The 22,552-nt window shown below is 37.4% G+C and overlaps 1 protein-coding gene across 1 annotated transcript in view; it reads left to right on the forward strand.

Moving 5' to 3' along the window:
• CNTNAP2 (contactin associated protein 2) overlaps positions 1 to 22,552 on the forward strand; it is a 2,297,635-nt gene that overhangs the window by 1,834,315 nt on the left and 440,768 nt on the right. The window contains exon 15 of the mRNA XM_003820514.5: positions 16,844 to 16,971. Coding sequence (XP_003820562.5) covers positions 16,844 to 16,971 — 128 coding nt within the window. The remainder of the gene's footprint in view (positions 1 to 16,843; positions 16,972 to 22,552) is intronic.

The raw sequence follows: 22,552 nt of genomic DNA on the forward strand, positions 1-22,552 counted from the left end.
CATGTCAGAGATCTCCTACCTGGCTCCTTTTTCATCTAGTAATTAATTTATATCCCTGTCCTAACTTCTATCTCCTGCCCCCCTCAACATTATATCTCTTTTTATAACTAGGATATACTCAAATGAAAAAATCCATGTATCTTACTATCTTCTGCCTTCTTCTAAATAGTTGTGCTTCCTTTTGATCTATTTATTTGCTACACCAGGAATATTTGACATTTCCTGGAGAAGTAGGAATCTCTTGTATGCTCATTTGAAATGAGCTAGTGTGGTTATTTAACAAATATCCAGAGCAACAATGCACAAGATGATCAAAAGATATACGTGGAGAAGGAAGTTCTCCATCTCACACCACTGAGTTACATTTTAAGCATGGGGCTTGTGAACTAATACCACTGTTCACCTTCTCAAAAGGGCATGGTATTTAGGAATGGCATTATTACAGTTTTCTACAGTTTTCCAATAGAAGACATTAAATAAATGAGAGAACATTTCTATTGGGCAATATTAAAACCTTTACTTCCACATCCACTGCTTTCGCCAGCTTGAACAGATTAGTTATTCCCAGTAGATTATTCTCATTGGTAATTCTGTAATAAAAGATTCTAGATATTGTGCATTTTCATCACTGGCATTATAATTTTTATTTCAGAATCTTGGTCATCGAATATTCATTATCTAATTATAATAAAAATGCATGATTCCCTTAGGAATGCCTATAACTTAATGAATATGAACTTTATTAAAGGAATTAAATTAGGAGATTAAAATTATTCAAAGGGGGTAACAACTTTATTCTTAAAGAACTGTAGGATTGCAATACTAGGAAAGAAAGAGAATAGGAAAGGCAGCAGAAAAGTAGTAAAAAGAAACAGAAACAAAACAGATAGATCCCTGATGTGCTATGATGGGGAATAGAGTATTAATTTAATTATTCAGTTATAAATAAACTAAAGCCTAAGCCTAGTAAATTATGTGCCTTGAAGATTAGAGTTAGGACTGATTAATCTTTGCATTCCCCACCAGACCAGGCAGTGCCTGGAATGTAGTGGACACTCAATAAATTTTTGTTGAATTAATAAGGAAGCAAATTCTATATGAAAATGATAACAACTTTATGAGTACTTTTTCAAGTCAGTTTGCAGATACAAGCTTAAGGAAATTCATACTCGGATATAGTTAGAATGTGTATACTGAATTAGAATGTTAGTCTATGTGCTTTGGGAATTAATTTTGAAGCTCAGGAAGCTATGCAAGAGGCAGCCAAGCTCAGAGGAAGGGTGAGAGACTTGATCAGCTGCCCCTCCCTGTCTTGAACTATTTCCTGTTATAGATGGAAATCATCCTTCATTACCTGGGAAAAAGTATGAGCCCAAAGCAGAATTAGCCTTCTTTATACATGTGTTGAATTTGTGTTCCCATCATATTAAGTATTAAAGGAAATGATTATGAGCTGTTTGTTGGACAGTAAAGGGAAGTGATAATGATAATTTTAATATAGTTAACATTAGCTTGAAACACATGAAACTGATATTTTTGTGTGTAAACACCTAAGTGAATATTGACAATTTCACATGGTTTAATTTAATATTGATCAAATGCTACGTGGTAGGCACTGTGCTAAGTAATGTATAGTCCATTAATTTGTTTAAATTTCATCCAAAAAGCTTTGTAATAGATGAGGAAATTAACAATAAGTTAGGGAGCTTGCCCAACATACAAAGAGGACATAGAAGGTAAACAGTTTGACATCAGAGTCCCTTTTCTTAAACAGAATACTATCCTGCCAGGAAAATATGGATGTCATAAATTATGTTATCAAAATCTTGCCTTCCAATCACTTATTTATGTCAACAAAAATGTGACAATAAGATATACCATGGTTAATTCACAGTGCGAAGTGTCTGCTTCTAGAAAGGTGAAATTTGCTTATAATACAGAGTTATTATTATACCACTGCAGTATCGAGGTCAAGTTCTATGGCTACAAAATGACATAATCTTTACTCAAGATGGTCACATTGCAGTAAAAAGGACATAATTATAAAGAGTATTACATCACTAGAGTTAGATTTTTTTTTTTGTTGGTCAAATGACTCAATCCAAAAAGTAGGATACATACTAAGAATGTGCTATAGAGACAAAGAGATAAATATCTGAAACCAAGGCCCCAGAAAATTAACAATCTATGTCAACCATAACTGTATTATCCATGTGAGTCAATTTCTATGGGAAATACAGTTCTGTTATCTATGGATAATACAGTTCTTCCTAGAGGAAGAAGCAATTAATTGATCTTGGAGGGGTCAGGGAGAGTTTCATAGAAGATATAACAACTTTACAAGGCCTGAGGGATGAGTGGGATTGCATTAGGCAGAGAAAAGAAGAAAGACATCCTAGAAAAGGGCGCAACGTGTACAAACAGAGGAATGTGTGACAGTAAACAGTCACGTTGAGGAACAGTAAATGGTTTATGTGGCTAGGAGGCAAGTTTGATACCACATTATATTCTGTATTCCTAAAACACCCAGACACGCGAAATGCTGAAACAGTAACTTGGACTCTTTTGTGAAGATCCCAGGACTGGAAATTTCTACTGTGTCCTAGAAAGCAATGATAAGCCAACGATGCTGTTTCCTTCTCGAGCTATAACTTTCATAGAGGGAAGTGCACACATCTTAAATGGACAGCTTAGGCATTGTTACATATTAGTATACCCATGAAATTATCACCCAGATCACTTGCTTGGAAGACCAAATGTCTTTTTTCCCCCCTCAGAAATTTATTACCATTTTTCAGAATTAATATTTTCTAAAACCCAATATAAAACATTATATATAACCATTATGGACTGAACTGTGTCCTCTGAAAAACTCATCTGTTAAGCCCTAACTCCCAACATGATTGTATTTGGAGACAGGGTCATTAAGGAAATTATTTAGGTAAAATGAGGCCACAAGAATGGGGCCTTAATGCGATGGGGGTGGTGCCCTTATAAATAGAGGAAGAAACACGGGAGAGGTTCCTTTCTCCACTTTAGTTCATGGAAAGGCCATATGAGGACACGGTGGGAAGGTGGCCCTCCACAAGCCAAGGAGAGAGGCATCACCAGAAACCAACTCTACCAACATGTTGATCTTGGACTTCAAGCTTTCAAAACTACCAGAATATAAATGTCGTCTAAGCCACCCGATCCATGGTGTCTCAATACGGCAGCCTGAGCAGACTAATCCAACAGTCTCAAAGAATTAAATTTAGAATTGGTCATCAAGATTTTGTTCACCTCAAGGAAATAAAATGACTCAATCCTCCACGGACTTGTTTCCATCATTTTCCTTTTCTATTTTCAGATTATTTGCAACCTGGAGACTGCCCTGCAAAAGCACGTGGCAATTTCCCCTTCTGGATCCTCACAGGAGAAAAATAAATTCACATAAACAAATATTCAGATGCTTTATTTATTCTGAAAAAAATAAAAAAGTGAAATTGCTAAATTGCTAAATTGAGTTTTTCACTGGTCAAAGTTTACATAGCCCAATAGGTGTAGGCTCCTTACTCCTTTTGAGGCATTTTCTCTCTCTTGATTAACAGTGATGGATTTTTATTGCCCCACTTCTGAGAGGAGGATTTATATGTCTTTTAATCTGTGTAAGTTGGACTGAATCATAAATGGTTCACCCTCTAAATTACAGAGTAAGTTTGCCAATAGAGATGACCTTGTTTATTAAAATCTAATTAACTGAAGTTTTAGAATGTCCCTGAGTGGGTTGCTGAATTTCTGATTTTCTCCAAACCAATATAGATCAAATATCCAGCTGGCTGGAGTTAACCACAAAGCTCTGAACCTCACTGTGAAATTATCTAGTTAATTCCTCTTTCAGACATTTTTTCCAAAGGTACAAGCCCAAGAATCCTTTAATATGTTGGCCATCCTATTTCAGAAAAGCCATGTGCCCAATTATGAGTTGGAGAAAGAAGCCCAGGTGCTCCTTGTTCACTGCAACTGAAATGAGAGGACCCTGGAGTGTAACTTTCATTCCCCAGCAATGGTCAGTCAGAATGTCTCTGATCATGTGCCACTTTTCATCTTCTGGACAAAGTTCTATGCTGCCTATACACATAAGGCAGTAATATTCATGACTTTTTACTGCCAACCTTGGAAAGTAATGTTGGCAAATTGATTACAGACATATGGGATAAAACATAATTAATTGATTCAGTTCCTAGTCTATATACAAAATTGCTTAATGCTAAAACTCCTCTCGTTTCTGCCCTATTGCTTCTTCCATTTCTCATTCCAACTTTAAAATAAGAGTTTAAGGTTTGTCTCTTCTCTCTCATCTCCCATTTAATTATCAGCTATTGAACCTTTTCTTCATGACACTACTAGATCCCTTTGTGTCCCGTCCACTGATGATCTCCATATTGATATAGCTGATGTACATGCTTTAATTTTTTGATAACGGACATTTTTGCAATATTTAACATAATTTACCACCTCACTCCCACCCCACCCTCCAGAAGCTCTCTGTTCCCTTGGCTTATAGTACATATAATTCTTTTGGTTCCTTCAGAATTTTAGATCCTGTATTTTCAACTTCTTTGGTTCATTCTTCTTCTTTCATGCTGACACTGACAGTGCTCTCAAGGCTCTTTCCATGGCTGCATTCTGACTTGCATTTAGTCCCAGTCACTGAGAGATATTTTGAAATTCTGTTTTTATTTGGGCCACCTCACCCTGAAGAGTAAGTACTTTTCATTGTTGTAGCTGAGGTGGTGTGCCTTTTTCAAACGTCTACGTCCCACAGCATCTTCGAGATACTGATAACATAAAAACAAATATCGATCATCCTAAGGGCCTTAAAGACTTCAGAGATGGGTAAAAGAAACCATTTCCACCTTCAAATCAGTCTTTTGTATCCACTAGGGGAGCAAAATGACCTGCTGAGTTGAAGTGGGAATAACAAAGTATCTCAAAGATGATGTGATGTTTGTAGAGAAAAGTTTGTGGCAGTAATCAATACAGGAATCATTTATATGGATCTGTGTTACTTGGAGGGGGCTTTAGAAATGGCATCAAGAAGAAAAAAAGCAATGCTTCTTGGTTTAAAAAATAATGCTTGTATCATTGAAAAATAGTACCTTTTAAGATGGCCAAATCCCCAAAATAAAAATTCAAAGCATATTGTACTTCCTTCTGAGGCCAAATGCATCAGGACTAATGCTCTTTTGAGCAAACCATGTTATTTAGGCAAAAATTTAGGGAGTGGAGAGTCCGATTATTGTTTTTCATGAGTGTTGAAGTCTATGGAAACAATGAAGGAACGTACAGAAAGTAAATTAGATAAAGATTTGATTTATAAAAATCGTCCAGGTTTAGAAATTTTTATATATCCAAACAGAAGTCATGAATTAGGTTTCCCCAGGCTGTGAACTAGACTAAGGTGTCATGTACGCTCACATTCCAAAGCTGAGTGCCCTCTCTGTCCGTGTCACCCAGTTACCCTCCTTGGGTGACATAAGAGAAGCCCAACAATTCCTGGGGGTGTCTCAGAGTCCAGCAGGAAAGATTTATTTGCAGAGTTGAGATGTCAGCATATTCCATCTGCCCACAACCATCATCACCATCATGGGAGTGGACTATCGCTGTTTAGTTTCAAGGGAAAGAAACATGGATGTGTGGAATGAAGCCAGCCATGAGCAACCTTTAAAGGCACCCACCCAGGGGCCATCAAGGCAAGAGTGAGGAGGAGTGTGAACTGTGCAGAAGCAGAGGGGAGTTGTCAGTGGCTGGGTGCACATGGCATTCCAGTTTCTGCATTTATTTATTGGTTATAAATAACGCTTCAGAAACACCAAGAAGTCCTAGACTATTCACTCTAATTTTAAAAGAATACTGGGCCATTATAAGGGAAGATTTTCCCCTTGACTACTTTTGAGATGCCAGGAGTTGGCCATTAATTGCTAGATATGAAAACACATGGAAATGGCAAAGAGGCTACACATCAAGCATTCCCTCTACTAATCATGCAAATGAGTCATGATGTACAAAATGTAAGGAACTCCTGTTTAGGGAAAATATGAATGTAGATGCACAAAGTAAAATGTATGTAGTCCAAATTAGTCTTCTAGCCAGTAAGACAATTTTCCTATATGATAAAAAGAATGGATTTTTATATCATTTAAAGGAAATACATTGAAATTATTTTAGAATTTAAAAAATGTAAACATGCATCTTTCCTTCTTAAACTCTAGAGTATCGGAGATTTGATCTGTTTTTTTCTAGCTCAGCTATTAACTGGTTGAATACCTTAGTCTAGGCATTGTTTTATTCCTAGTCTATTACCTCTGAAAAATGAGGGTAGTAATTAGATTATCTCCCAAAATATTACTGTTCTAATTGCATGTGGGGAAATTGCGTAGAACTACAAAGTCTTGTCATACAACCTACATTAACTGGTTGAGTACCTTAGTCTAGGCACTGTTTTATTCCTAGTCTATTACCTCTGAAAAATGAGGGTAATAATTAGATTATCTCCCAGAAATTTACTGTTCTAATTGCATGTGGGGAGACTGTGTAGGACTACAAAGTCTTGTCCTCAAAGGGCTCACACTGCATATCTACGTGAAGAAATATTGGCCCAGATAAACGAACCAACTTACTTTTACATAGAGACAGAGCCAAGGTAGGGTTGGCCTTTGCAAATCTAAGTCTTGTACCCCTTTCACCACGTTAATGAGATATGGATCTTCTAACTAAATATTAATTTCTAAAGAAATAATAAGCCCCAATTACAGAAAAAAAAGATACTAAAAATATTTCAAGAGCATTCAAGGAGCTTCAATACAAGAAAGGCTTGTTGTTGGGTTTTTTTCATCTCTCTCCATTGATAGTTAAGTACATACGGGTAACTATTTTAGAGCTGCGCCTAGTTAACGTCTATGTTTATTCATATATTTATTCAATCACGAAACACGTGGAGCCGACCACTTTTATTTGAATCCACTTTAAATAAACACTTTTGTGTTGATTGTATAAAGTTTCATGAAACAATATATCTGCCCTCAGGGAACTTGCTTTCCAGAAAGGCAAATCAAAGAAAAACGTTTTGCAAAGAATCCCGAAATGGTTACGAGGGCTTTCTAAGAGCAGTCTAAATTGAACAGATAATTGTCTCACATTTTGTAAAAGGCCTAGACTATTCTCACTGAAAAGCAGTAATTGAATCTGTAATTACTTTCATTTCACTGGGGACATAGGCATGGATTCTAAAGATCTAATTGGGATGGTTGTTTTCCTAATCACTCTCATTGCTTCCTAGCAACACTACCTTCCTTCCTTCCATGCAGGAAAGCTCAACAGTCAATGGTGGTCAAGGACACTATGAGAAACATTTAATGGCACCCACCCAAGGCCCATCAAGGCAAGAGTGAGGAGGGGTGTGAACAGAGGGACCTGCCGCTTATTTGCCTTTCTGATGATCCAGCCCCTGTTTGTTTTATGAACAAAGGCTTTAACTTCTCACATAGAAGCGATTTTTGAAAATGAACGTAAAGGAACCGGCAAACTCAGCCCATGGGTTTCCCTTTTAAGAACATGAAATCACCTCCTCATAACCATTTCAGTGATGCCAGGAATGTTCCTCTCTCTCTCCCATTCACCCTCCACCATTCACAGAGATTTGATTTCTAGAATTTTGTCAAAAGACAAAATTGCACAAAAAATTAAAGATCTAATTGGCTTTTATTAGCAATTCTCAAATTGGGCAACACCCCACTCTATAAACTGGAATAGCTGTCCCAGTGCCCTGAGTAGAGGAGATGGGCTTTATAGGCAGAAAAGGTGTGAAGAAAGCAGAAGCAAGGAATAAAAAGTGGATTGGTCATTTCAAAGTTACTTTCCTTGTAGGGTTAAAACAGGGGGATCTCTTATCACGCCAGCTCAGGCAAACTGGTCTCCTTCTCTCTTTTTGGTTTTGACAAAATGTCTTGCTCTATATGGTGGTATGATCTCAGCTCACTGAAGCCTCGACTTCCTAGGCTCAAGCAATCCTCCCACCTCAGCCTCTTGAGTAGCTGGGACTACAGGCATGTGCCACCATGCCCAGCTAATTTTTAGTATTTTTGGTAGAGACAGGGTTTCGCCATATTGCCCAGGCTGGTCTTGAACTCCTGAGCTCAAATGATCCTCCCATCTTGATCTCCCAAAGTGCTGGGATTAAGGGATGAGCCCCCACGCCCAGCCAAACTGGGCCCCTTCTGATTGATGGCTGTGACTCTCCTGTTATTTGGAAAACTGGTGGCTTTCAAAGTTCAGGTTAATTATGTGGCACCTAGCACAAGTGATTGCACGTTGGTTTGGTCTGAGTTGTTGGGACCTACTGCAGGGCCTGCTCCAAAACAATGGCCTCCCATAAACCCTGTATGACGGTCTCATTAAGGCATTGCTTCTACTTAACTGGTTTGTTAAGTGGAAGGTTTAAGGTTTGTCACCTTTTTCTCTGAGAGCAGGTTTTAGTAGAGACTTGGACAGAGGGCATGTAGCAGAGAGGATTCAGAAAGATGGAGCTGAGAACAAAATAAATACAATAAACTAAAAATTCGCCATACTTTTAAAAATATTTAACAAAAACTAACTTTGACTTGAGTTATAGGTTTCCTCTCCTGTTTTATGTGCATTAGATACACACTTTTAACAATTGGATAGTATTTGGTATTAACCATGAAGCAGCATCTTATTTCTGGGTAAAGTCTGTCTATTTTTTTAAGTTGTTTTAAACTTTTAAAACTTTTTTAGTTATGAATTTATTTTATTTTATTTTATTTATTTTATTTTATTTTATTTTATTTTATTTTATTTTTGAGTCACGGTTCTGTCACCCAGGCCGGAGTGCGGTGGTGTAACCTTGGCTTGCTGCAGCCTCAACCTCCTGGGCTCAAGCAATCCTCCCACCTCAGCCTCCCAAGTAGCTGGGAGTATTGATGTACACCACCATGCCTGGCTAATTTTAAAATTTTTTATAGAGACAGGGTCTCACCATTTTGCCCAGGATAGTCTTGAATTCCCACCTCAGCCTCCCAAAGTGCTGGGATTACAAGCATGAGCCACCATGCCTGGATGTGAATTTTTATTTAAGAGATAGAAAGAATAAGAACAACCCAAAGATTCTTTAATAGAAATAACTAGACATTAGTCAAAAATCTTTAGTGTAAGCCATTAGTAAAATAACTTTCCAGGAAAATTCTTATAGGTTTTTACCTTTTGACCTACTTTTTCTAAACACTTGCTATGGAAAAAGTACAGTGTATTTGAGGATGATTGTTAGGAGGCAGAAAAGGTGGAGAAAAGAGAGGCTGGGCTCAGTGGCTCATGCCTATAATCCCAGCACTTTGGGAGGTAAAGGTGCGCAGATCACTTAAGTCAGGAGTTCAAGATCATCCTGGCCAACATGGTGAAACCCCATTTAAAAACAAAAAAAAGATGGAGAAAAGAGATACAAAGATTTAGAGGTAAAGTGAACTTAATTGTCTGAACAAGAAATCAAACAAAAGACTCCAAAAAGTTTAGAAGCCATCCTTGAGATGCAGATTTAATGCTAAAAATGTTGGCATTTTCAGAATATTACAATGATGAATGTTGACAGTCAAACAGAATTTTATTGTTAAGCTTGTCCTGGAAAAACCAAGAATGTTTGATTGTCTGTGATTGAGACACAGTCCCTAAATCTAGTTTGGAAAAGTGACAGATGTTTCAGGTTGGGATACAAAAGACAAATTCTAAATAAGGAATGAAGGAGAGAAGGAAACATGGAGGAAATTGGTGGGACATTATGTGCCATTTAAATATCTTGACTCTTGTTAATGAATGTCTATATAGAGGTCAAAGGTGAGGAAAACAGACAAATCATGGGTATCTAAGAAAGGTGTGTTTTCTATCCAGGAAGAAAGGTCAATGGAATACATAAATATAGTGATATAAACTTTAAAGGTAGGAAAAGCCCTTAAAAACAGAGTCAGTAAAGATTTTGTAGTCCCTGCTTCATAGTCACAAAGTAGAAGACACCAAAGCCAGGAAATACACCACTTTGTAGTTCATTACCCTGCTACTTCTAGTGAGATGTGTGCAAAACACTTGTCAGACCTTATTGCCAATTGGCATTTGAGACTATCTACAGTTCTTTTTTTTAATAACCTCATTGAAGTATAATTTAAATACCATAATATTCATCGATTTTAACTGTACATTAACTGTACAAGTGTACAGGTTTTTTTAGTAAATTTTTAGAAAATTCATTGAGTTGTGCAACAAATTAACACAATCCCAACTTAGGACATCAACATTATCCCTATACGATTCCCAGTTACCATGAATTTCTGTTTCTACTCCCAGCCCCAAACAACCACTAATCTCCTTTCTGTCCTGGTAGATTTCCTTTTTCATATCAGTAAAATTAGAATATGTGATTTTTTTGTGTGTCTGGCTTCTTTCACTTAGCATAAGGTTTTTGAGGTTTGTTCATGTTGCAACATGTATTCAGATTTCATTCCTCTTTATTGTCTAATAATATTTCATTGTATGTATTACCATACTTTTATCCATTCACTAGTTGATGGGCACTTGCGTGATTTCCACTTTGGGCCTCTTATGACTAAATCTGCTATAAACATCTACCTAAAATGCTTTGTGTGAACATATGCTTTCATGTCTCTTGTATAGATATCCAGAAGTAGAATTCTTGAGTCATATGGTGTGTCTATGTTTAACTTTTTAAGAAACTGCCAAACTGTTTTCAAAAATCACTGGGCACAGTGTCACTTTAGTGTAATCCAAGCTACTTGGGAGCTGAGACAGGAGAATCATGACTTTACAGCCCACCCCCCGAGCAATGTGTGATGATTCCAGTTTCTCCAAATCCTTGTCAACACATGTTATTGCCTCTCCTTTTGATTATAGCTATCTTGGTAGTGTGAAGTAGCATCTCAATGTAGTTTTAGTTACATTTGCCTAAGGAATGATAGTATTAGGCTTCTTCTCATGTGTTTATGTTGTATTTGTACTTCTATCTATGAGATATCTTCTGTAGCTATAACTTTGACTTCCTGAATTCTGTCCAGAAATTTCTAGTTTGGGTGATGCTGTGATGGAAATGCATGAAAGTATGCAGAGTAAACATTTTTTAAGGGTTACTAAATAATCCTGAAACTTCACAAAAGAGAAGTCCATCTACTCTGCTAGAATTACTGTATAGGAAAACTCAGTGTAATCATTTTCATAATATTTGGTAGAAGAGCAGGCTTATTGTAAAAACTGGGGATGTTTATTTTTCTTTAGGGCTTCATTTTTCTACTTTTTCATTAAGCTAAGGATAAGATTAAACTGCCTGGAGGCTTCTTTGCTTTCTCAGCACAATAAAAAAGTCAAGGAAAGACAGCAAAGCAAGACAGAATTCTTCAGAAAAACAATACTGAAGGGAAATAACAGTAACACCAGGTTAGAGAAACAAAATCCATAGAATCAAGCTTTACTTGAGTAACAATGCTGATGGAAATAGCATGTAAGAGTCTTAGTTCAGGGCCTATTGGAAATGGATGATAGAATTTTTCCAATATACAAGCCCACTAACAGATATAATTAGCTTATTATGCTAACATGATAAATAGTTACTGAATATCACCCTAAATTAGATTGACCTCAATCTGTAAGGATCGTAACTTTCAACAAAGGCTCGTTTTGCTTGCAAAAAGATTCACACAAGATGCTCAGATGGACAACATAAAGGTATTTCAGAGGACCCCTCTCCAGAAACCAAATTGGTTGTGGAGGCTAGGCACAGTGGTTCACACCGTGAAGCCAGGAGTTTGGGACCACTCTGGGCACAAAAGCAAAAGCAAGACCTGTCTCTACAAAAAAAACATTTAAAACAGTGGGCGTGGTGGCATGCACCTGTACTCCCAACTACTCAGGAGGCTGAGGCAGGAGGATCACTTGAATCCAGGTTGAGTCTACAGTGAGCTATGATTGCACCACTGCACTCTGGCCTGGGCAACAGAGCAAGACCCTGTCTCTAAAATTTAAAAAAAAAAAAAAAAAAAAAAAAAAAAAGTAGGTTGTGCTGTAGGATCACAAAAACTTTGTGCTGGTTAAACCACTTTACTGCCTTTCATGAATTAGTTTCCACAACTAATGTAGAGTCCGCTCCTTTGAGAGTTTCACATGCCATTGCTTGTGGCTTTACATTCTCTGGATCCCTGTTTAGATCTTTGGTCAAAAGTGACCAAGGAGGCATCTTTATACTATTTTCTCCTTTTATTATTTTCTCAGCTGACAATTCTTTCCCTCTTTTGTTGATTGGGTAAGGAATATCTGAGTGTTATTACTACTAGCTATATGGCAACCTTTTATAAACTTCAATATAGCATTACAAACATTGGTTGATTTGGGCATGAGGTAGTTCTAGAATTCTTTTTTGCTTAGTATGGTATATTGATAGATTAGGGGTAAATGTGAATAAAACGTTGCAGATATCTTTGAATTTATGACTTACAAGTAACCTCAATATTTCAGGCTAGCTAAAGACATCTTTAAAAGGTACTTTTCACCTCATCTATAAATGAGAGTTAAAAGGAAAATTCTTTTAATTTACATAGTGGTGTTTTGGCTTATATTCTGTTTTGGTTTTTCCCCTTTTTAAGACGAAAAGTCCAAGGAGGGGATCCAGATAGTGTGAATCTGAATCCAGACTGCCACTGGTAAACTTTGTCTAGCTAAATTCTCTGATTCTCATTCTTCTCATCAGTAAAATGAGAATAATGTACATTATCTCACTTAATGATTATTATTCTCACTTAATGAATCATGATATTAAATTTTCAGTATCATTGACCAATAATGCAAACATTTTCATAAAACGTGGCTTATAAATTTCTATCATCCCTGATGTTAATCAGTTTTTCTTGCAAAATAATTAAGTAATGCCTGCTTTTAGTATTAAAAATTTTTTTAAGTTCAAAACCTACTAAAAGTCTACATTTATAAAATTATTACAAACACTTAAAAATTATATTTCCAAATTATGAGAGTGTGTAGATATGTGAATTCCTATAAGGTTATACACATATCAATTTGGGCAATACAATTACATAATAATTGGAATATTTCCAAACACTTGTTTTAAAAATGCTTTCTCCTAGCACTAGTTTCATAAGAAGGTAGTACACTGTCACTCATCATATATAAACCAACATTACTGGCTGGGTGTAGTGGCTCACACCTGTAATCCCAGCACTTTGGGAGGCTGAGGTGGGCAGATCACCTGAGGTCAGGAGGGCAGATCACCTGAGGCCAGCACCAGCCTGGCCAACATGGTAAAACCCTGTCTCTACTAAAAATACAAAAATTAGTCAGGTGTGGTGGTGGGCACCTGTAATCCCAGCTACTAGGGAAGCTGAGGCAGGAGAATTGCTTGAACCTAGGAGGTGGAGGTTGCAGTGAGTCGAGATCGTGCCATTGCACTCCAGCCTGGGCAACAAAAGCAAAACTCCATCTCAAAAAGAAAATAATAATAATAATAAAATAAACCAACATTACCAAGTGCTGACAATGATCTTGAGCAACCTGAATTTTCATACATCCCTGGTAGAAATGTAAATTGGTACATGCTTTTGTGAAAACTGCCTGAAATTATCCACTAAAATTAAACATGTGTACTTTATGACCCAGCATTTCTACTTTTAGGTAAATGCTTGACATAAATGAAGGCTAATAAGTAACACATCTATAAGAACATTCATAGCAGCTTTATTCATAATAGCCAAACACTGGAAACATCCAAATGACAATAGAATATTCATTCTTATTGTTGTATTATATTTTATTTATGTAATACAATTTTTTGTATTATATAATACAAATACATGTAACATGTATTATATAATACAATTTTTTGTATTACGTATAATACAATTTTTTGTATTACGTATAATACAATTTTTTGTATTACGTATAATACAATTTTTTGTATTACGTATAATACAATTTTTTGTATTACGTATAATACAATTTTTTGTATTACGTATAATACAATTTTTTTGTATTATGTATAATACTATTTTTTGTATTATATATACTATTTTTTGTATCATCTAAATAAATATTTAAAGTTGGGTAGAAGGAGCTAGGCACAAAGGAATGCATAGTGATTCCATGCACATGAAGGTCAAGAACAGGCAAAGCTCGTCTATGATGACAGTAGACAAAGTTATGGTTACTTCTGATGCAGTGTACTGATTGGGAAGGGCATGGGGGGTGCTTCTAGGGTGCTGGAGCTGTTCTAAATCATTATGTGGGTCATGGTTTTACAGGGGTGTGGGTGTGTGTATAAAATTCATTGAACTGTACCTTTCAGATTTTCATGATCATTATTCATTTCATTACAGAATGTCATAGAGATTCCACCATTTAAAGATCTTGTTTTTATAAAATTACCCATACTATCTTATAGATGCTGGAAGGGTTAAACAATGAGAGTAGCCACAAGTAGCAGACCACCTTCTCTTCCTACAGGATAGATCTCACTTGTACCAAAGCTGACATATGACTGCCTGCTATGTAATGCACAGTAAATTTAAAAATTTATTATTAATTAAATTTATTTCTCACTGTTACAATAAATAAATTGAAGTGTAGATGGTTTCTGCCCTCTTGCATGTTTCTTTGCATTTATTCTCAGTACATATTTTTGTCCCCTCTTTGGTCCTTTCCCAAACCCCTTGCTCAACTTTGGAAACTTGATTGAGTTACACAACAGTTGCCTATCATGATAGTCAGTGGGATATTTGCTCAATAAATTTCTAAAGCAAAAATGGACAATTATGCCCCATTATGAGTTAGAATTGGCAAACTCTTTCTATAAAGGACCACATAATATACATTTTAGACTTTGGGGGGGTCTTATGTCTCTGCCATAGCTTCTTACCTCTGTCATTGCATCATACATAGACAATACATTTTTTTAAATGGCTGTATTTCAATAAAACTTTTTTATGAACACTGAATTTTATAGCATCACAAAATATTTTTTCATCTTTTTTAAAACCATTTAAAATGTGAAAATTATTCTTAGCTAGCTTTTGAGCCATACAAAAAGAAGTGATGGACAGAATTTGGGTCTCAGGACTTAGTTTGCAGAGCTCTGATTTAGAGTCATGTAATTTTAAGTAATAACTTGAATCTCAACCTTCAGTTCCATCATTTCTAGTAGGTTATCAAATTACCATATGCTGTTAGAGAGTGCTTTTATTTATTGTTCCTTTAAGAAGCACTAAATATTAAGTTTAATATCAAAGGCTTTGTTTCCTCTTTGGCATGATTGTAATTCATAAGACTTCTAATAAAAGAGGGTGGGTTTGTAAAAAATTCCACAGATATTTGAGGCCTAGTCATTAGTAGCTACAGTGTCAATAAGAATTACAGTACTTTTCTGCATTATCTTAATTCTGATTTGATAAATAATTATTTTTTTAAAACCCTTCATTTTGAAAACAATGAAATAACTAAGGCAGTATATAATGCATTTATTTGAGGCCAACTGGCCAAGTTCTGTGACTCTTTCCTGGGTTTCTATGTGTCCTGACACATGAGGAAACAAATATTCACTGACATTCAAGAAGGTCAGAGGTACAAGTAACTGCTCCACACAGCATAGCATTTTCAAGACAGGCCCCCAAGTTGGTTCCTCTCCATTCCCTGCACTATTTGCTAAGAGACATGAATGATAAATCTTTACATCATTGAACTGTCTGTCTCATTCTCCTGTCATCCAAAAATCAGGGTGGGTTTTTTTCTGATGAGTTCTATGTGCAATTTCAAAATTGTTATTTCTATTCAGACTGAATAGTAAAAAATCATCTGAAAGGGTAAATTTGAGGAATGACATCACACTGCTTTGTGCCTCCCACCCATTCACTCCCAAATGAGGGATCCCTCAGCCACAGCAGCAGAAAAAGAGGACAAAAGGCCACTGATTTTCCATGAAGGTGAAATCTGTGCTGCACGGGCTCCAAAGCTCACTGCACATAACTCATCTTAAGCCCATCTCCAGGAACCCCTCATGGGTTTCTATGCTCCATTCTAGAGTCAGTACTTTGCAACTAGCCTTGTCTTTCCTCCTTTAGGATGGACACAGGGTAGACTTGGGAGACCTGAAACAAGATAAATATAGAGTCAACAGAAGAACAAACTCAGGAGGAAAGCCAACTGGGCTCAAATCTCGGCTCCACTCTTCATTGTAGATGGAAATAGACACTTATTGAATACCTGTTCTGTGCTGGAAACTTCACATAAACTGTTCCAGTTGTTAAACTAAACAAGAAGAGAGGAAGGAACAAAAGGTGTCCCTTATTTAACTCATGTACAACAGGGAAGAAAACTTCTGAAGGAACTGCTTCAAATGGGGTTTTGTTTCACATATTATTCAAGCGACCAGGTTGACTTTGTTGAACTTCTGATTCCATGACAACAGCAAACTCTGCATGTGTGCTCAGGGTTTGACATGCTGTGGTGTACTCTCCACCTAAAAGAGTACACAGCATAATGGTTGTGAATCTCTGGAAATCAGGGTGTCACTTCTGTTTTCCAGAAGACGAAGATGCCAGAAGGGCTTCTGAGCAATGTGCTATGAGACCACCTATGGAAGAGAGAGAACAACTCTTTAACTGTGGCTTTACTTAGTAAACTTCCAAACGATTACTGAAATGTCATCATTAGACAACGTAAGCAACTAGCAGAAAATTCATATGTCTAACGCAGCCTCCTCATTCTTTTTCTGTCTTTCCCTGTGATCCAGGAGGAAGGATGCTGGTTTCTTATCGTACAAAGATCACCTGCCAGTGAGCCAAGTGGTGGTTGGAGATACTGACCGTCAAGGCTCAGAAGCCAAATTGAGCGTAGGTCCTCTGCGCTGCCAAGGAGACAGTAAGTTTGCATAGCAGCTATGGCTTGCACTTTCTTATCCCATTTAAATATTGTTTCCAGGCTCCTCAGAAGATGCCTGCAATCAGAGTTGCAGAAACATCACGCAACCCAAGCAGAGATAACTTAGAGGAGGGGAACAGCCATAAAGCCTCCAGTACAGGAGCCGAGATTTGGGCATAAAGTGGGGATATCCATCTTTCCTCTATATTCATATGTAACAAGTTTGACTACGTAAGTTTATGATGATATGAATAGCAATGCTAATAGCATAAATGCAGTACTCAACAGCTGTGATTCCACGGAGTGCTGCTGTTAATGCCATTAGGATGACTATTTATATCACCATAAACCGAGTTTATGGTGATATAAATAGTAGCATTATGGCTTAATGTATCATTGTAAACTTGGATTATGGCCATATAAAGTTTGACATTATTGCTATCAAACTTCATCATCATCAGAGCTTGATGGTCCCTTGTAAGCCAAAGATTGTTTCTGTTAACTATGTCTTGCTTTCAAGATTAGTCACCCCAGAGAGGAATTTGGGGCTGCTAGCTTGGACAGTGGGAGGTAAGGGAGTTGGAGTGATGGTCCCTCCTAATTAAGGGCACCATTAGGATTTTATGTTGTTTGGTACCCTTCGGTGTGCTTTATGTGCAGTCAGAGGGAAACAGTGACATGGTTGCACTGTGGGGATTCTGCAGCGAGCATCCTGGGCATCATTTTCTCTCTTCTTTCTGGGACACGTGGTTTAGGCAACTCTCCTGAGAGTTCTATGCTTTTGTGATTGTGTGCTAGGCATCCGGAGACCTAGATTCTGCTCCCCAAATAGCTGACTTGCCAGGAGACCTCAGGCAAACCCCTCCATTGTCTTAGCTGTGGTAATGAGAATACCACACACATCCCAATTCCTCCTGGGGAGGCTGTGAATATTTTAGTGCCTGGATTTGGATTCCTCCTAGCAAAGCATTATGTGAGATGGAATATTATTACCACTTTGTAAATCAAGGGAGAATTAGACCTACTTGATAATAAATTATAGCGTCCACTCAAAGAGATGTCCTAAGGAACGTAATGAAGCATGCTTAACAGTTTCCTACTTAGTAAATTGAGGTTGTCAGCAATTAAGCAATGCCATGTTCCTAATACAAAAGGGAGATGGACTTTGTACTGATTTTTCTCTTCTTACATTGAAAATGCTACCTGTAAAATTGAGACTGGTCAAGATCTTTATCACGCACTTATTGAACAATAATACTTCATTTGTTTAGTCAGGCTTAGTAAAACTGTGCAGAAGAAATTTAATTTCAACTGCCTAAGAAAAGGATATTCACCTAAAGCAATAGTATATATGCATTTTAAACAAATATTATAAGAAATGAAATACAGTGTTGCTCTAAAATTAGGAAGACTGTCATGTGTGGTCTAATGAAAATCATTTTTGTTATGGAATAATTACTCATTAGCATATAAAGGTAAAATATTTCTGGCTTACCGATTCTAATTCTGAAGTTAGCTTTGAATTTGAGAAAGTGTTCCCATTAAATAATTGATTAACTTAATATATTTATAAAAATTCCACTTCTGCAAACTTTTTTTCTTATCTGTTTTGTTTTGCTTTGTTTTCTTTTTTTGAGACGGAGTCTTGCTCTGTCGCCCAGGCTGGAGTACAGCGGTACGATCTCAGCTCACTGCAACCTCCGCCTCCCAGGTTCAAATGATTCTCCAGCCTCAGCCTCCCAAGTAGCTGGGATTACAAGCACACGCCACCATGCCCGGCTAATTTTTGCACTTTTAGTAGAGACGGGGTTTCACCATGTTGGACAGACTGGTCTCGAACTCCTGACCCCGGGTGATCCACACGCCTCGGCCTCCCAAAGTGCTGGGATTACAGGTGTGAGCCACTGTGCCCAGCCTTCTGCAAACTTTTATTACCATTCTTAAAAAAAAGATTCTAGGAACATTAAATAGTAGATGCTGCAGTATATGAGCACTTTATAATTAATATTAGCTTATTTGTTCTTAATAAATCAACCTCAGGAAGAATTTATTGTGAGGCTGTCATTCATCTAGAACTTTCCTAGGTGCTCTGGAAAGTAAGAAAAAGAAGTTCAAACCATGTTATGTGAAATGAACATGAAAAAATATTGGAAAACACAAATTGGCTTATAATTTAATTTTAGGCTTTGTAATATAAAATTATTGCAACTGATAATCAAGAAAGGAGCCATAGAAGGTGTATTTCAGGCAGACTTTCTTTTTAAAAAGAGAAAAATGAGAAAAGTATAGTGGTCATTGTTCATTTGCATTTATATTCTAGGGCTGTTGTTCTTAGAAACATTTTTAGAACCTATTATCAAAATAAACTTATTTATTCACATTACATGATCTCAGTATACTTATAATTACTGTAACTTCAGAGAAACTCTTTTAAATAATATTTTACCTGATATTTCATGAAAGCAAAAGCGGTCAACAGTTAATGGCAATTATGTAGAATACTTTTGTATCTGTGTGAGAGAGAGAAATCTCATTGTTTTCCAGGCAACCGAGAATAAGTATTCTACCTGGTACTCGAATTGCCTGGTAGCAGTCAGCAGTTGTGAACCCCATGTTCCCTTTAAGAATGTTCTCACGGCTGGGCGCGGTGGCTCACGCCTGTAATCCCAGCACTTTGGGAGGCCGAGGCAGGCGGATCACGAGGTCAGGAGATCGAGACCATCCTGGCTAACGCGGTGAAACCCCGTCTCTACTAAAAATACAAAAAAAAAAAAAATTAGCCGGGCGTGGTGGCGGGTGCCTGTAGTCCCAGCTACTCAGGAGGCTGAGGCAGGAGAATGGTGTGAACCTGGGAGGCGGAGCTTGCAGTGAGCAGAGATTGTGCCACTGCACTCCAGCCTGGGTGACAGAGCAAGACTCCATCTTAACAAAAAAAAAAAAAAAAAGAATGTTCTCACATGGACACAGTAGTGATAGAGTGTTCCGTATCAACTGCATTTTCCAGTTTTTATACATATGTGATCTCCCTGGTTACACACAGCCTCCTGTGAATTGGGTAGGACAAATATTAGTCTTTCTGCCTTACAAATGAAGAAAATACTTCTTTGAAAATGGCATTTACACAGCAAATTTCTGAGCATACTTTCAGCCTCTGAGAGGCTTCAGGACAAAAGATGGAACAGAGAATAGAAATAGCTGTGTCTGTACAAGGTCACAGCTTGTACACACAGTTGTTTTCCCAACTGTACTCTCATCCCTGAGCCAATTGTTGATTAAATTAAAATGCCTTAAAATGTTTCATTTGGGTTTTATCCCACCACTAGCCTCAGCCACACATGTCAGTTACCAACATAGTACAAACATTATAGGGATTAAATTTATGTAATTTAAAAAGTGGCATAGTGCATTTTTCCTGCTGTTTATAGAGATGAACTTACTTTGTGTCATTTACTGAAGTCTGTTCAAACCTACAGCTTATAAAGACTAAACCTATTGTTGAAAAATATCTTTCAGTTTGAGGAGTTGAGTGATGACAGCCCTCAGAACCTGCCTCTTGAATTAGGCCCCAGTTCCATCCTCTAGTCTCAGAGAATGAAACCATTTTTGTGGGCTCTGCCCAACCATTTCAGCAGTTTCGGTTGATTTCATCATGCCTGCTGAGTTTCATTTTTGCTTTGATTCATCTGAACTCAGACCCATATAATCAAAATGCTAAAGAAAATCAGTGCATGCCACTCAGATCTGCTGCATTTCCCATATAGTTCTGTGAAATGCTTATGTCCTTACAGGTGTGTGTGTGTGTGTGTGTGTGTGTGTGTGTGTGTGTGTGTGTGTGTGTGGTTGTTTTTTCTTTCATTCTTTCTTTTTTGCAAAGCCTATCCAAATGGAAACTTCAAATCAAATGACACTGAAAGTATGACTGGTGATGGATGGTTTGCTAAAATAAAAAGTGCTGTGAAAATACAAATCCCCCTCTTAAACTACATGTACGCACCTAGAAAGAAACAAAAGAACCATTTGGAAGATTAAAACTCAATGATTAGGTAGACATTGTTTCAAATTGAAATATGTAATCATCTTTGCAGATGGCTGCCAAACTTTCATACTTTCATGAAATTAGTTAAAAAAAATAAAAGACTTCCACTTTTGGAGGTAGAAATCTCATACTATATATGATGAATATAATTAATTGTAGGAATATAGTATTTGCTAGACAATTGTTTTATTTTCAGCCATATGATGTAAAACTTTACTGTACTCCTCTAGGGATACGGGGACTGTAAATAAATACTTTGGAGCAAGTTTGTCAGAACCATAGGAAAGGTTTAAAAAAAAAATCAAGTGTTTTCAGTAAACCTGGGTAGAAACAATTCCAGAAAATGTCTTATTCAAGGGCTTCTTCCAAGGCCATGCCAGAAACACTGGCTGTGAGGCTGGCAGACAGAGCACTGAGTCACACTGCAGGATTAAGATGCAAATTCAGTTTCTCAGAGCTACGGAGGTGACCCAGAGAGACAAGGAAGGAAAGGCAAGGCAGTAGTGACACATCCAGTTCTGGAACACTCAGAGGACAGACAAAGCTGTGTGTAAACAAATAAAGATACTGATGGAGATTCATCAAGATGATGGCGAATATTTGTTCTTTGGGAAAGTTATTTTATGTGCCAGACTAATAGGAAGGCCATTATCTTTTTTTTGCAAGAATTTTACAAACCAGGATCATAACCTGCCATTCCCTTGACAGGAGAGATAAGATGGCCAGGGATGGTGGCTCACACCTGTAATCCCAGCACTTTGGGAAGCCGAGGCAGGCAGATCACTTGAGGTCAGGAGTTCGAGGACAGCCTGGCCAACATGGTGAAACCCTGTCTCTAATAAAAACACAAAAATTAGCAGGGTGTGCTGGTGGCCACCTGTAATCCCAGCTACTCAGGAGGCTGAGGCAGGAGAATCATTTGAACCCGGGAGGTGGAAGTTGCAGTGAGCCAACATCGTGCTGTTGCACTTCAGCTTGGGTGACAGTGCAAGACTCCACCTCAAAAAAAAAAAAAAGCAAAAACAGACAAGGCAATGCCTCAGTCTCCACGTTGTTTCTGTACCAATGAAACATTTCCAACAGGGGTGCACATGACAGTAACTCTCTTTCAGAAGATAATACCCATGAGCATACATAGGCCACATACTCTGCGCAGTGAATAGGGACTGAAGGAGAAACCACTTCTCATCTGGGTTCAGGAAGCAATTCTCCTTATTGAGAGGAAGCAGCTCTCCAGGCTCCAGAGAAGAGTTCAAAGTTTATTTATCTCCTTTTTCTTTGCTGCTTCAGGCTTGGAAAAGGCAAGAAAGGAAAAGGGACTAGCATGCAGGTTCTAAACCAATCACTTTCGATTCATTTTCTCTCTTGATTCTCTCAACATCCCTTAATAGGTGATACTGTTGACAAAAAATAAATAAAAATAAAAATAAACAAATAAAAAAGTACCCCTGTAAAATATTTAAAGAGGTTTATTTAAGCCAAAGATGAGTGGCCATGGCCCAAGGTACAGGCTCGAGAGGTCCTCAGAACATGTGTCCAAGGGCT

This window comes from Pan paniscus, chromosome 6 (assembly GCF_029289425.2).
Source record: "Pan paniscus chromosome 6, NHGRI_mPanPan1-v2.0_pri, whole genome shotgun sequence".
Taxonomy (NCBI): Eukaryota; Metazoa; Chordata; class Mammalia; order Primates; family Hominidae; genus Pan; species Pan paniscus.